This window comes from Embiotoca jacksoni, unplaced genomic scaffold (assembly GCF_022577435.1).
Source record: "Embiotoca jacksoni isolate LCO1_2020_lvr unplaced genomic scaffold, fEmbJac1.0.p SCAF_37, whole genome shotgun sequence".
Taxonomy (NCBI): Eukaryota; Metazoa; Chordata; class Actinopteri; family Embiotocidae; genus Embiotoca; species Embiotoca jacksoni.
Window position 1 is genome coordinate 737,177 of NW_027185389.1, and position 13,435 is coordinate 750,611.

The 13,435-nt window shown below is 42.2% G+C and overlaps 2 protein-coding genes across 2 annotated transcripts; both read right to left on the reverse strand.

The window, feature by feature from the left end:
- Nucleotides 1-1,010: 1,010 nt before the first annotated feature.
- Nucleotides 1,011-3,601, reverse strand: LOC138208371 (uncharacterized protein C22orf15). The gene is made up of 5 exons (XM_069166207.1): nt 3,368-3,601; nt 2,462-2,548; nt 1,839-1,961; nt 1,487-1,561; nt 1,011-1,337 (listed from the first exon to the last, which is right to left on the reverse strand). Exons 1-5 carry the CDS (start codon nt 3,390-3,392, stop codon nt 1,243-1,245), a joined length of 405 nt encoding a protein of 134 aa, XP_069022308.1. The 5' UTR covers nt 3,393-3,601; the 3' UTR covers nt 1,011-1,242.
- Nucleotides 3,602-5,108: 1,507 nt separating this feature from the next.
- On the reverse strand, nt 5,109-8,672 carry adora2aa (adenosine A2a receptor a). The gene is made up of 2 exons (XM_069166205.1): nt 8,246-8,672; nt 5,109-6,829 (listed from the first exon to the last, which is right to left on the reverse strand). Exons 1-2 carry the CDS (start codon nt 8,581-8,583, stop codon nt 5,815-5,817), a joined length of 1,353 nt encoding a protein of 450 aa, XP_069022306.1. The 5' UTR covers nt 8,584-8,672; the 3' UTR covers nt 5,109-5,814.
- Between the last annotated feature and the right edge of the window lie 4,763 nt (nt 8,673-13,435).

Genomic DNA, 13,435 nt, shown 5'->3' on the forward strand with positions numbered 1-13,435 from the left:
GCGGCACGTTTTTATTCGTCTCGCTCGCTTATATAATCTGCAGTGATTGCGAAAGAGGGCACCCTCCAGCTGAAGCTGGTCATTGATTGACCGCAGTGATATTGAATTTACATTTGTCTGACAGATTTAAATACATTATTTCGCAGTCAAAGTTGCTTTCAAAAACAAAGCTTATGATTTTTTGTTTTTTTTGTTTGTCTTTTCAAGGAGGACAATTATTTTTTTTAAACTGTGGTGGGGGAAAAAAAACAGGATTATATTTGTTTTAGTTAAATTAATCCACATTCAGTTCTTACAATACAAATTCAGTTTTTAAAATTCAATTTCAGTTTAAATGAGTCTTAAACTTCCGGGTCTTTGAGGAAGATTAACACGATGCAGATTCACAGAACTTGTTTTCAGTCAATCAGCACAAACTGAAATTTAATTTCAAGATCTGACTTTGAAAAATGAATGTGGAAATATTTCAGAGAGTTTTCTGTAAGGATCAAATACAGTTCCAGAGCAAAAGAAATAACATTTCTTTAACATTTAAAATGATTCAGTTCAAACTAATAAATCAACTTTCAAATTGAATTGAAGCTAAATGGTTCAAATTCAGTTTCTAGTGACACACGTCTGTCCCTCGAATTGCTCCGCTCCTTATTTTTGTTTCCATACTTTACCGGGTCGTTGTGTTTGATTAAAGAATCTGCAGGCTGCTCCTTCAGCTGCAAAATGAGGATCCCTTTTTTTTGTTGTTGTTGTGATTTGTTTCCACGGTGCATGAATGTCCTAAGTTTCGCGCCACGGTAGTCAGAACCGTTTGCTCTTCCGGGTTCAAACACCTGACGACAACACGTGACCTTCCTACCTGTTGAGCTCCACAGCGACAACCGATGTCCACACGGAGAATGACGGTTAAATTCAGGCATTATATTTGGCTCCTTCAGGACAAATTGATCAGTTTATGAAGCAGAGCATGTAGCCTATTTTCACACGTGACATCTACTGTAACACTGTTTCACATAATCTGTTATTAATTTATTAAAGAAGGTCTCTGACATCCTCCAATAGTAACGGGACAGATTACTAAAATAGAAAATCCAGCTAAATGTCCGTAATTGATTTGTTGCAGGGTTTATAATACAGTAATAACATCATCTAAAGTCATCTAAAATGTGTTAATACGCCAGTTTTCCTACAGAAAGTTGTGACTAAATCCGACTTTAAGGTAGAAACTATTGAATTCGGTGGGTTTTGTTATTTGGAGAGATTTTTGTTGCTCCTCTTCGTCCGCCCTCTTCTGGTCTTTCCGTCTGGCTCCTTGTTGGGGTCGGACAGTTTCCTCAGCAGCTCTACAACAAAACCAGGTATCATAACTTGAAACTGTATTTCATGGCAACATTTCTTTTTTTATTATTATTATTATTGTAGACATGTGTTTTGACCAGCAGGGGGCCTCAGAGAGCCACTTCAGATTTTTTTATTTTTTTATTTTTGTTACCTGTTAACTCGGGATGACTCTGGCTGTAGTTGTTTAGGAGGGAGACATATTTCTGACCACCGGTATCATCGTCCCCTGGAGGAAAAATAGAAAAAAGTCATACAAACATTCAGCTTTTAAAACTATAATTAACAACAAGATAATGATTGATGGTTCCTCTAAAACATCACAAAGCAGCATCATTTCTTCATGCTGTCACTTCTCATTATCAAAGATCAAAATTTGGAATCAAATTATTTCGGCCAGACATTTTTTTCTATAACTTGATTATGTTTTGAAGGTGCCTCACTAATGTGGGCATCAGTGGCTTTGAAGCTGTGCTGATGGATGGATGGATGGACGACGGACTCACGGCAGACCCGCAGCAGGACGTAGAAGTGCCTCTCCGCCAGCACGCTGCAGGCCGGAGCCACACTGCGCTGCCTCGCCTCCAGGTCCATCACCTTCCCGCTGCTGTCCATCAGCTCCACGCACTCTGCACGAGGAACTTCACTGCTTTTATGTTGTTGTTGTTGTTGTTGTTGTTTTATGAACGCAATCATTTAAATCATAATTTATCAATAATAAAGTTATTTAATCATAATTTAAGCACACACACTGCCTGACTGCTTAGTAAACACACTCTCTCACACACACACACACACACACACACACAAACACACACAAAGGCTACCTGTAACTTTATTGACTGCTCTTTGTGTTATTCCCTTAGTGGATTGTCTTTTTGTGTTGCAATTCATAAAAAAAAATTAAAAAAAATAAATCCATTAAAAAGATTCAGATGAAAGCAGTGACTCACAATAAATGTCAACAGAAAGTTATTAAAAGTTGATTTTATGATACAGTGATTAAAATCGGACTAATCTATTGAGGTATATTGTGTATACTGATTCCAACTGGTAAATAAAAGAATTTGACTTTTGAGTTTTAGTTATAAATGTTATCGGTCTTTATGTTTCTGAGCAGTTTTAGTACCTTTGAAATCCAGACCGCACCTCTCCTTTAGGTGATGGATGAAGTTGATCAGTTTACAGTTCAGATTGAACATTTCCATCTGTCCGTCTGCGAAGAAAAACTTTCTAAAATCAATTAAAACGGTAAAACTCATGCACAAAGTTCCAGTATTGAAGATATGTCCACCGTCAAAGCTGACGTTACAGGTTTGATCCTGAGTTTCACGTGACTACATACATGTGATTGTCCTGGAAAATGTGTTTTCGATGCATTTTCATGGTGTAACGTGTGAAGTCCATGTTAGATTCCCATGTGAAAACATTTCCACATGTTTTACACATTTCATCAGGTGTTGCAACATGTGGTAAACACACGTGTCATACGTGTGATTACATGTGTCCCATGTGTTGTTTTTTTTTTCCTAGGTGTCCAACTTTAAGAAGTCCAACTTTACAGCATTTTTTTCTCTCTTGTCCTGTGTCCCACATTAAAACGATGTCCCACATACTGATTGGTTCTAGTTTTTTTTTTTTTAAGAGTCCACACTGCAGGACAGACACTTTCCTGTCTGAACCCTGTGAAGAAAAGCAACTGCACAGGTCAGCAGACTGTGGTAGTAAGCTGCCGCCGCATATAAACATTTACTGTGAAACTTCAGCTTCCTTTATGCTGGAAATCTGAAAAGTTGCATGAAAATCAAATAAATCTGTTTAGTCCTTCACAACCAGAAGGCCTAAATTGTAGCCCTGCAGAGTACAGTCTATTGTTCGTGTTTATTTTCTAAGTTGGACATACAAACATTTTTAGACTACGACTATTGTACCCCATAAAAAAACGATTATTTGTCCCATTTGTGGCTTGTTGGTATCTGGTCTCTGTGGCCTCAATCACTATCTACAGGGGGGGAAAAAAAACAACCTCACTGACCTCCAAACAAGATGGTGACAAACATTTTCTGGTTGTGACTGCAGCGAAGCTCTGCTGGTGCTGAAAATACAGAAAAGTTCACAGCGTCTGTTTGTTCCGACGAGCCCGACGAGACCTGGAAGAAGTTCGGATGAAACACAGCGAGCAACAACCGAAGCTGTGAAATCAGTGTTGTGGTCTGTTTCTGAGGGACGCTGCATGAAAAGACCTGGTACGTACACACACACACACACACACACACACACACACACACACACACACACACACACACACACACACACACACACACACTGCTTTGCATCCACCTCTTCTTCTTCACAAAGCTGAAAGTCTTATAAATGAAGGGACAATTGCTCGTATCCATGGAGCCTCCACACACACACACAGACAGACCGGCACTCTGGACTTTACAGCTGCTCGTTGGACGGCGATGTCAAGACCGAAAAAAAAGAGAACGTTTTATTGTTTCACGCCACAAAACGATGGGAACTAATAACGACCCAAACCAACACCGTTTGCTCACACTGTAAAGAAAAAGAGTTGATTTCTTTCCGCTGCCCAAAAGTGCCCCGAAAAAAAAATCAGATATTGCAGGTTTAAAGGTTCTTGAAATGTTTCTGGCCACTAGGAGGCAGCAGAAACAAGCTGTAAACACGCTGAAATACTTTATACAGTTGCCAGTTTCCACATCCATCTGACATGAAGCAACACCAGCATCCATTTAGCACACATGTTGCCTGTTTGTGAACAGTGTGACGTTCCCAAATCCCAGCTGTCTGAATCCATGAACTGTCTTGGAATCTCTACCCTTGTGAGGACGGTACCCTAACAGAAAAAAAACACGTGAATTTTACATGTGCTAAAATTTTACGTGATTGTGCACGTTAAACAAGTATTTTGTCCATGTGAAACATGTGGTTTGGGATCATTTTCGTGGTGTAATGTATTATTTACATGTAGACTCCCATGTGAAAACTTTCCCACATAATTTCCTCATGTTATCATTCTTTGCAACATGTGGTAAACGTGTGTCATACATGGGAAAAACATGGGAGAGTCATGTGTTTTTATGGCTGTGTAAGGGTACAAAAACAGAAAGCATATAAATGAGTCCTGAACAAAACTTACTGTAAATCTACAACTTTTCATTTTAGATTTTTTTTCTCTTCTGTTTTCACTCTTGATGCTAAGCTAAGCTAGCCGATTGCTTGGAGACAGTAGCACGGTATCCGTCTCCTCACCAAAACTTTAGGCAAGAAAGCAAAGAAGCATATTTCCATTGATAGAACATGCTTTTTCTTTTAATGGCAAAAAGTGTTTCCCACTTGATGCATAGACCTTTAAGAAGCTTCAAAAGTTAAGAAACGTAACCTCGATGTGACCCGACTGAGGAGACCAGATACCACACAGGACAGCAGTCGAGCCCGAAGCCTCGGGAGATCACTGTGGTGAATCTTTTTAAAAAAAGAAAGGACCAAAGACCACTCGGGACGCTTTCAAAGAGAGTCGGCCCTGAGCCCTGAAACTTGAACCCACTTGGGAGTTGCGATAAAAGCCAAGAAAATAAAGAACTCCGAAGATAGTTTGACAGCTTTAACTAACTGTTTCCCAGAACGAGCAAACCAGATTTCTAACTGTTTGGAAACATCACCATGACTCGTGAAAAGCCAACAGGAAGCCTGGTGCTGATTTTACAGATGCTGAATAATGACTGCTGAATGTAAATAAAAGTCCACTCTGACAATGTTAAAAGGATTTATTTAAAGACAGGACTTTGTGCCAGCCTGCTTGTGAGGGAATAGAAGGAAATAGCTGCAAACAATCCATGAACTTTCTAGATTAGTTTGATAAAAATGGAATCATGCATCATCTCCCATCACTCATCAAATCATTTCCACATTTGCATAAATTTAACTTAAATAAGAACATTAAACCCTTGTCGTCAAACGGACAAAATGCAAAACAACGGACAAAACAAAAATGCATTTCAGCTCGACAAATTTATTGCCTTAGTTTTGAAAACATGTGAAGCGTTTAGTTGCTTTGTAGATACGAACAGGAACCAGTCTGTGCCGTCCTTGTTTCGGGTTCATCGGGGAGCTAAATGAAACCAGAGTCGGATTTCTGGAGGCGTATGCTGGAAATGTTCTTCACCGCTGCGATGTACTGTACAGCCTGGTACCAGCGTGCAATTCACCAGTCAGGCCACTAGAGGGCACCGTGTCATTGTCACATTTTGACTCGCCTTGGCGTGAAAAGTACACGCATGTAGGTCATCAACCAATGAAAATGATCTATTTCAATCCAAACCAAATAGTTTTTTTTTGTGGCAAAGCAGTTATCTCAGTGGACTGTTATATCCGTTCTCAGTGACTCATCCAGCTCCTGGACATGAACATTTTCCCGCGTGGCCCTCGAACAGCTGATTGATCCCTGTCGTGCGTACGTCAGGACATCTTCTCCAGCTCGCTGCAGCAACTCTTCCCGCTCTGCTCCTGCTGGACCTGGTTGAGGTTCTGTTTGCCGTTCCCTTCAAGGACCTCCGGTCCAACGCGGTCCATCTGTTGCTCCGGGTTCTGTAAATGATGGTCCACCGGGATCGGAGTCCGTCCGAGGGATTGAATCGGACACGCCGCAATCTTCGGACAGTGGGCGATGACGACCGACAGAGGCGGGCAGGACACCGTCACCAGACCGTCCTCTACCGGAGAGACGTGAGCCGGGCAGCTCTCGCAGCTGCTGCCGCTGCTGTGCTCCATGGACAGGTCGAAGCTCAGGCCGTTCGCCGTGAGTCGGATGGAGTCCGTGATGCTGTTGTGGATGGAGGTACGGTTGGTGCCGCTGCCGCTGCCGCTGCTCCCCAGCACCTCCTGCCGGCCCAGGATGTTGCGGTGGATGATCTTGCGGAAGGTCTGCCGGAACTCGCGGATGCGGTAGGCGTAAATGAAGGGGTTGACCACGGAGTTGGCGTGCGAGAGGATGATGGCCACGTACATGATCCAGAGCGGAGGGCGAACGCAATCGGGACAGAAGAGCGTGAAGCAGTTGATGATGTGCAGCGGCAGCCAGCAGACGGCGAACAGCCCGACGATGATGGCCAGGGACTTGGCGGCCTGGATCTCCTTCTGCAGCGTGGAGCGCGACTTGTCTCCGTGAAACGCCTTCACTTCGATCAGCTTGAGCTGGTGGCGAGCGGCCATGAAGATGCACATGTAGATGGCCAGCATCAGCAGCAGGGGGATCAGCACGCAGGCCAGGAAGTTGAAGTAGACCATGTACTCCATGACCACCACCTTCTCGAACAGGCACTTCATGAGGCCGGGCGGGCAGATGCCGGTGTCGTTGGCGCTCTTGGCCGGGTTGTGCCAGCCCAGCATGGGGGTCAGGCCGATGATGATGGATAACACCCAGCAGACGGTGATGATGCCCCGAGCCCGCTTGCCCGTCACCAAACTGTTGTACCTGGAGGGGAAGACGATACAGACATCAGCTCCGTCTGAAAACTAAACTAAAATAGGACGTTACAGGAAAGCTTCCAACACTTTGACCACGTTTGTCATTTATAATTCGCTCATCCGAGTGCTCCGTGGAAACACTCTTCATCTCAGGAACTAAACGGGGACAAAAAAAAAGGATAAACAAAGTTTTTCAGGACTCCTCAAAAGAAGATCTATTTCGAGTTTGCCCGTAGAACAGTGTGGGAGAGCAGCTGAGATATTCGGTTTGTTTCTGTCACATTCTTGAGATGTTAAAGTGCAAAGGTTAACGTTGCAAAAACATCCCCTCCGTCAGGGATGCAGAAAAACACAACAACACAGAAAAGCCACCACGTATCTTCGGCGACGGGAGGAGGACGAGGAGGAGGAGGAGGAGGAGGAGGAGGAAGAAGCTGTACGAAAGCACATCGGAAGGAATCCGAAAAAAACAGGAAGGTCGAGTAGCTCGGTGAAGTTATGATGAGGTCACAGCCGGAGCTGCGGCATCTCTGTCGGTAGGTGACAGCTCCGTAGACGCGCCACCACCGGCAAATTTAAACCAGCGGTGACATCCGACGGTGTTTTTACAGTAAAGTAATATAGTAGGATCACGGGGGGGGGGGGTCACACAGTCTGTATAAGCAATTAGAGGGATATTTATTTGATTGCTCTGGGGAGGACACGGCCTCGTGGGAGACGGCATTTCTGGACACGCTAATTCAGCCAAAACGCTCAAGTTCAAATGTCACGTCCTCGCTGACGGACAGAAATGAAATTACAAAGCGTTGTTGTTGGACCGCCGCTGCCTGGGACTCAGAAACAAATATGATGAACGACAAGAAGTTATGGCCCGTATTAAATGTTTTCGCACATCAAATAATGTGTTTTTTTTTTGGTTCGTATTTTGTTTCCCAAAACAGATCTATTCAGCATTTTCTCGAACTTTCCTTCCATGCGTCGACCTTTCGGTACCACGTTCTAATAACACGACATTTATAAATGGTTTATAAGTAGTAACAACTGTCTTAGTAAGGACTAATAAACTGTTTACTCATGCTTTATAAATTAGTTATTAATAAAACTAAGTAGGACGACTTACAATTCCTTTTAATATGTGCTATTAGGTAATAATGCCTTTATAAATGTTAATAAACCATTAATAAAGGGTTCATATCGCTCTAATAACGCGTCGATTGTGCAGCTGTAATAAGTCACCAACAGGTTTTTATTCTATGAACTCTGGCAGGTGTACAAGATAACAACCTGACACCCGAAGAGTCCTGCTTGTTAACAGTGTATAACACACTTATAATGTGTTAATAAGCGAGTTATGAGCAGTAACAAAGCCCCCTCTTAACAAGTCACAAACCCTTTCTTGAGTTTCGTCCTCTCCGTCACTGACCTGAGCGGCAACTTGATGGCAATGTAGCGGTCGATGGCGATGGCCAGCAGGCTGAAGATGGAGCTCTGCGTGAGAACCAGCACGAAGCAGGCGATGAACAGGCAGCCGTAGAAGTTGGAGCAGAAGCCGATGCTGATGAGGATGGCGAAGGGAATGCCCAGGACGCCCACGGCGATGTCGGCCACCGCCAGCGACACCACGAAGAAGTTGGTGATGCTCTGCAGGTTGCTGTTGAGGCACACGGCCCAGCACACCAGCACGTTGCCCAGCACGGAGAAGCCGGCGATCAGCAGCTCCAGGACGATGTAGAGGGCGGAGGCGACGGGGTCGTCCGGCATGGTGAGACAAACGGCGAGGTCAACGATGAGCAGGGAGGACACCTCGCCTCAATGTCCATTGCTGCTGAGCTCAGCCGTCCTGGCCTCCAGAAAATATCCACCAGATTTTTCCCCTGCCACGTTCCTCCCCTTCCCCCCCCCACCACACACACACACACACACACCGAACGGCAACTTCCTTCACACTTGCTCGGCTCAAACACCCCGAGAAAAAAAAAAAAGAAGGTTTATTCCGCTTCAGACGGAGCTGTCATCACTGCTAGACTCCAAATGCAGGACGAAGTCACCTCTGATGTCCCCCTCCTCCCCCTTTGTGTAAAAGCTCCTCTCCCGTTGCTCTCCTCCTTCAGCGTTGCTTTCCCATGAACTTCTCGAAGGGCGGAGATGATGCCAACAACGCACATCGCTGGAACATTATGTCGCTGGAGATAAAGAGGAGCAGAAGTTAAAAAGAGGAAACACTTTCAGAATACAGGAAGTGAAGTCGAACAGCCACAGCTGAAGAAGACAGACATTGAAAAACCAAAAACGTCTTATGTACCAAATGTGTTTGCATGCATTTGTATGTGACCTCATATAAAAATATACTCATACTGGTAGTATGAGTATATTTTTGGACATTCAAGCGGTCCACCTCAAAGCCATTTCCACAAGCGTCGGCAGCTTTGGTGGAAAGATTGAAACCTTTTTTTTAAACCCACATTAGTCTGCAAACAGTGGCCGTATCAGTGTTCAGTTTTGTGGGACTTTAGGTTGCTGATGTTTTCTGTAAACAATCCCTCTTGACCCCGCAGAAGAGCGGTGGGAGAGCGGTTCGTGGAGACTTCATCAGTGTCAAACGTACACGAAGTGCAGCTTGTAGTCGTTTGGTAAGACAGTAAAAAAATTTTAAAAAAAGAGGTTCAGGATGCAGTGACACTTTAAATTATTGCAACCTCGGTCACGCTACCAGACAAAACATATTTTGTCTCCAATTTTGGTTTTGTGTGCCGATGTCTGTCAAAAATTACAAAATTTGGGGTTTCTTCACATCAGAAACTTCTGTTTTTGTGTTTTTTGCTCAGCTCTTCTGCTTTCTAAAACATTTAAAATCTCATTCGTATATTTAGCAACACTTAAGTAAGAATGTGATCTGATCAAAACTACATTAACGTAGTCCCAATTGGTTGTGTTTAAAATTAGTAATAGTCAATCATGTTTTTTTCTATCCTTAGTCATAAATATCTAATATTACTGGCAAATTCTCACGAAGCCAATTTTGCTGGGGTTTTTAAGCTCTTCACACTCTTTATACTGTGGACTGGCAAACGACACAAAAATGCTAAATACTTCCAAAAGAATAACAAAATTATTCATACTGGCAGCGATGCAAATGTGACACAATACCAAAGATAAACAAAGTGACTGATCTATTGATGCATTTATCACAAGCATTTATTGAAGTTGCTTTTTCGCCAAGTAATATCAGCAGTGTGTGAAAGTACTGATAACAAATCAAACAGTTCTATTAATCGCACAACCCCCCCCCCTTCCCCCCCAGTGTGTAAAGACCTTCAAGCTGCTATAATCAATACTTTTTATGAACAATAAATCAAAGGCCTACTGTACAGGTGAAGTACTTCGACAAACTAACAGAGCACTAAAACTTGCCTCTGCAGTTCCTCGAACATCCACCGAGCGTTTTAGCACCTTTCAGCTTGTTGTTTCGGTTCTCCGGCCCGGAGCCTTGTTGCGAGGGTGACATTGTGTTTAAAGCTTGTTTTCACTGCCTCCTAGTGGCCAAAACATATTTTTGATCAATTTTAGCTCCGTGTAGTCTATTACAACTCTGCAGTTAGACAAGCGGGCCCACTTTCTATCATGTTTTGAAATAATTGCATTAAATATCATGGGAACCACATGTTTTCTGAAGCAGTATTCAGCTTAAAAGCGTGAACTCTTTTTTACTCCTGCTGGATCTCCAGGCTATTTTATCATAATTCTTTTACTTTAATAAATATTGCGTCACCTCCACAATTTCGGAATCAGATTCTATGTTGATTCTTTGACATCTGTGTGTCATCGGCCACAACAAGCGTTAGCAGCAATAACGTCCGATTTAGTGCCGCTGAATTCCCTCAAGAGGGAAAGTTTCTCGAGGTTACTCCGAGTTTTCGAGGAAAACAGCTGCGCTGGAACACAAAGGTCTTCGCTCTCCCAGACAGACTTTTCCCTCTAGGTTTGATGAGACATTTTTATCAGTACAATAGACTTGTTATTTTACGGTTGATAGTAATCAGGAAGTTTATTTTGTTCATTCTATTGGACTTACAAATAAAGTCTTTGCTGCGCTTGATGTCAGAGAAGTTTGGTTTGATATTGCGATGAATCACAATGATTTATGCAGCAACGGTGCAAAACAAGAATCCCAGAGGACGGTAAGAGGAAATGTTGAATCCATGAAAACTACAGCGCCGATTCTCCCATGAAATGTAACCTACAATAACAAGCAGTCCAGAGAAGGAATTATGAAACACAATTACTCCAGGGATTAAAAAGTGAGACGAGGGAAAGTGACCCAGAAAGAAGGCAATCACTGAAACCGTGTTAAATCAACGTTCTGCTCTTCTTTAAGGGATTTCAAGGTCTCTTTTAAGGACGGGATTTAGTTCACGTCAGCCAAATAGGGTGTTTATTTGGCTCAGATATTGATCGATCGGTAAATGCTCAGGAATAAAATACCAGCCTAAGAAAGCTATTTTAGGTGAAATTGTTTTTGCCTCCAGTTGGTCTGAAGCACACCGAGAAAACGACAAATCACTTAACCGCACTTTTGCTGTCATGAAGAGGAAGCGCAGGAGGGTCAGACATCAAACTTTCAGCTTCCTGTCACCGCGTCGAGCACAAGGTGACAACATGTCTGCTGGCTCAGTGATAAAGGCTCACAAGAGTTTGTCAAACTGATGACATATATCAGGTAAGATTTGATTAAACCATAAAACCACATCCTGAAACCTGGGCTAAAGTCTCCGTTTTTACAGTTGTGACTGAGAAAACGTTTGTGTGAATGGTTAAAATAACGCAAAGTTAAGTTGCCTCCCAAACTAGCAGCTAAAGAAGGGTTAGGTTTAAAAAGGAAGTAAAAAGAAAAGTTAAAAGTAAATAAAGTAGATAGTTAGATAAGTTAGATAAGATAGCAAAAAAGTTGTAAAAACAGAGTAGTAGTAGCTAAAAGTAATGGCTGAGTGTGACAGATAAAAGGATGAAAGTGAGAGCTAATAGCTAATAATAACTGATATAGGATATTTAGCCTTGATAAAAATGATGAAACATAAAAATACAAAAAAAAACAACATAAAAGAAGCCTAATGGTGACCGCTAAGCCAAAAAAATGGTTCAAACTGGTAAAACGATAACACAGTTAAAATAGCTTATTGATAAATAATTGTTCGTTATTAGATAACTGGTATGAAAAAAGTAGTGGCAGCTAAGTGGATAAACAGTTGAATAGTAAGCTAAAATTAATAGATAAATGGTGAAAAGCCAAAAACGGCGTGTAAATGGTTAAAGTAGCTCATAAATAGTAAGTTGAATATAGCAGCCTAATAGATACGCAGTTGTATTATAAGTAAAAAGCAGTCGCGCTGGATGGTGGAAAAGCTTTTCGATTGATATATTTCCATGTTATGAATAGTGTTGAATGACTCCCGTTTCATAATGAGTTCAAAGGAACACATCCTGAACATAAAAGGTTTCCTGTACACCAGATAATGAAGTGTAACAAGCGACGATGAAAGCCGACCTGTCACAGCTCCGTCCGTGTGGCTGAGCACGACTCACGGTCACATTTAATCACAAGAAGACCTTGAGGCAGAAAGGGCAACAGGGACTTCCTTCAAGGGTTAATCAGCACAAATTTACTTGGAGATATGCATGGTTTTGATACAAGGCCAAGTGACGTTAAAAGTCACAGTTTTCCAGTGAAGCAAATGATCCGTTAATCAGATGACTGCAAACCTACCGGCACACATGTACAAGCAACACTTTCTGTTATTCTGAAAACGAGGCTCTGTTAAGGTAAAAAAAAAAAAAAAAAAAAACTTCTGTGATCAGCTCAATAGGAACCTTGACATAGTTGATACCAAACATAGTACCAGGTACAACCAACAACTTTAGCACAATGCAAAAACAAAATATGCAATTACGGTTGAGCCGAGCCGGTGACGTCAGCGGAAAATGGGCTATTATTTGACTTATTAAGCGAACTGGTGGAAGCTACAAAATACCTGAGACAAACTTTAGTAAAGATAATGTACCAGAAAAGGACTTGAGTAAAAGCCTTAAAGTGTCTGATATTTACTTTTTTTTAGTATATTAAATGTACGCAAGTATTGAAAGTTAAAGTAAAAACTATAATACTTGCTGAACTGAGGTCAATTTGGCAACAGGTAGGAATATTAGGGTTAGCATTATTTATACATAATGACATCATCCCCACAACTGGGGAAACCAGGGCTTTGACGGCACTTGTTTGCACTTAGAACCGCCGAGTCGTCAGACCTGCTTATTGTGGGCAGTCTGTGTCATCAGGTTATCAAATTTCTTCGAATTTGATTTTGTCGTAACGAACTAACTGAGGTGATTTGGTAAATATATTGGAGTAAAAGCTAATATTATATTCAGGAAGTATTGTGGAGAAAAAGTGAAAGTTGACAGAAACACACACACAAAAAAAAACAACCAACTATAGATATTCCCCCCCCAAAAAAATACTTAAATACTGTACTGAATTATTATTACTTCGTCACATCACACCTCTAATTAGGAGGGAGGGGGTGGGGGAGGGGATGAGCTGGGGGGGCGGGGGGGGGGG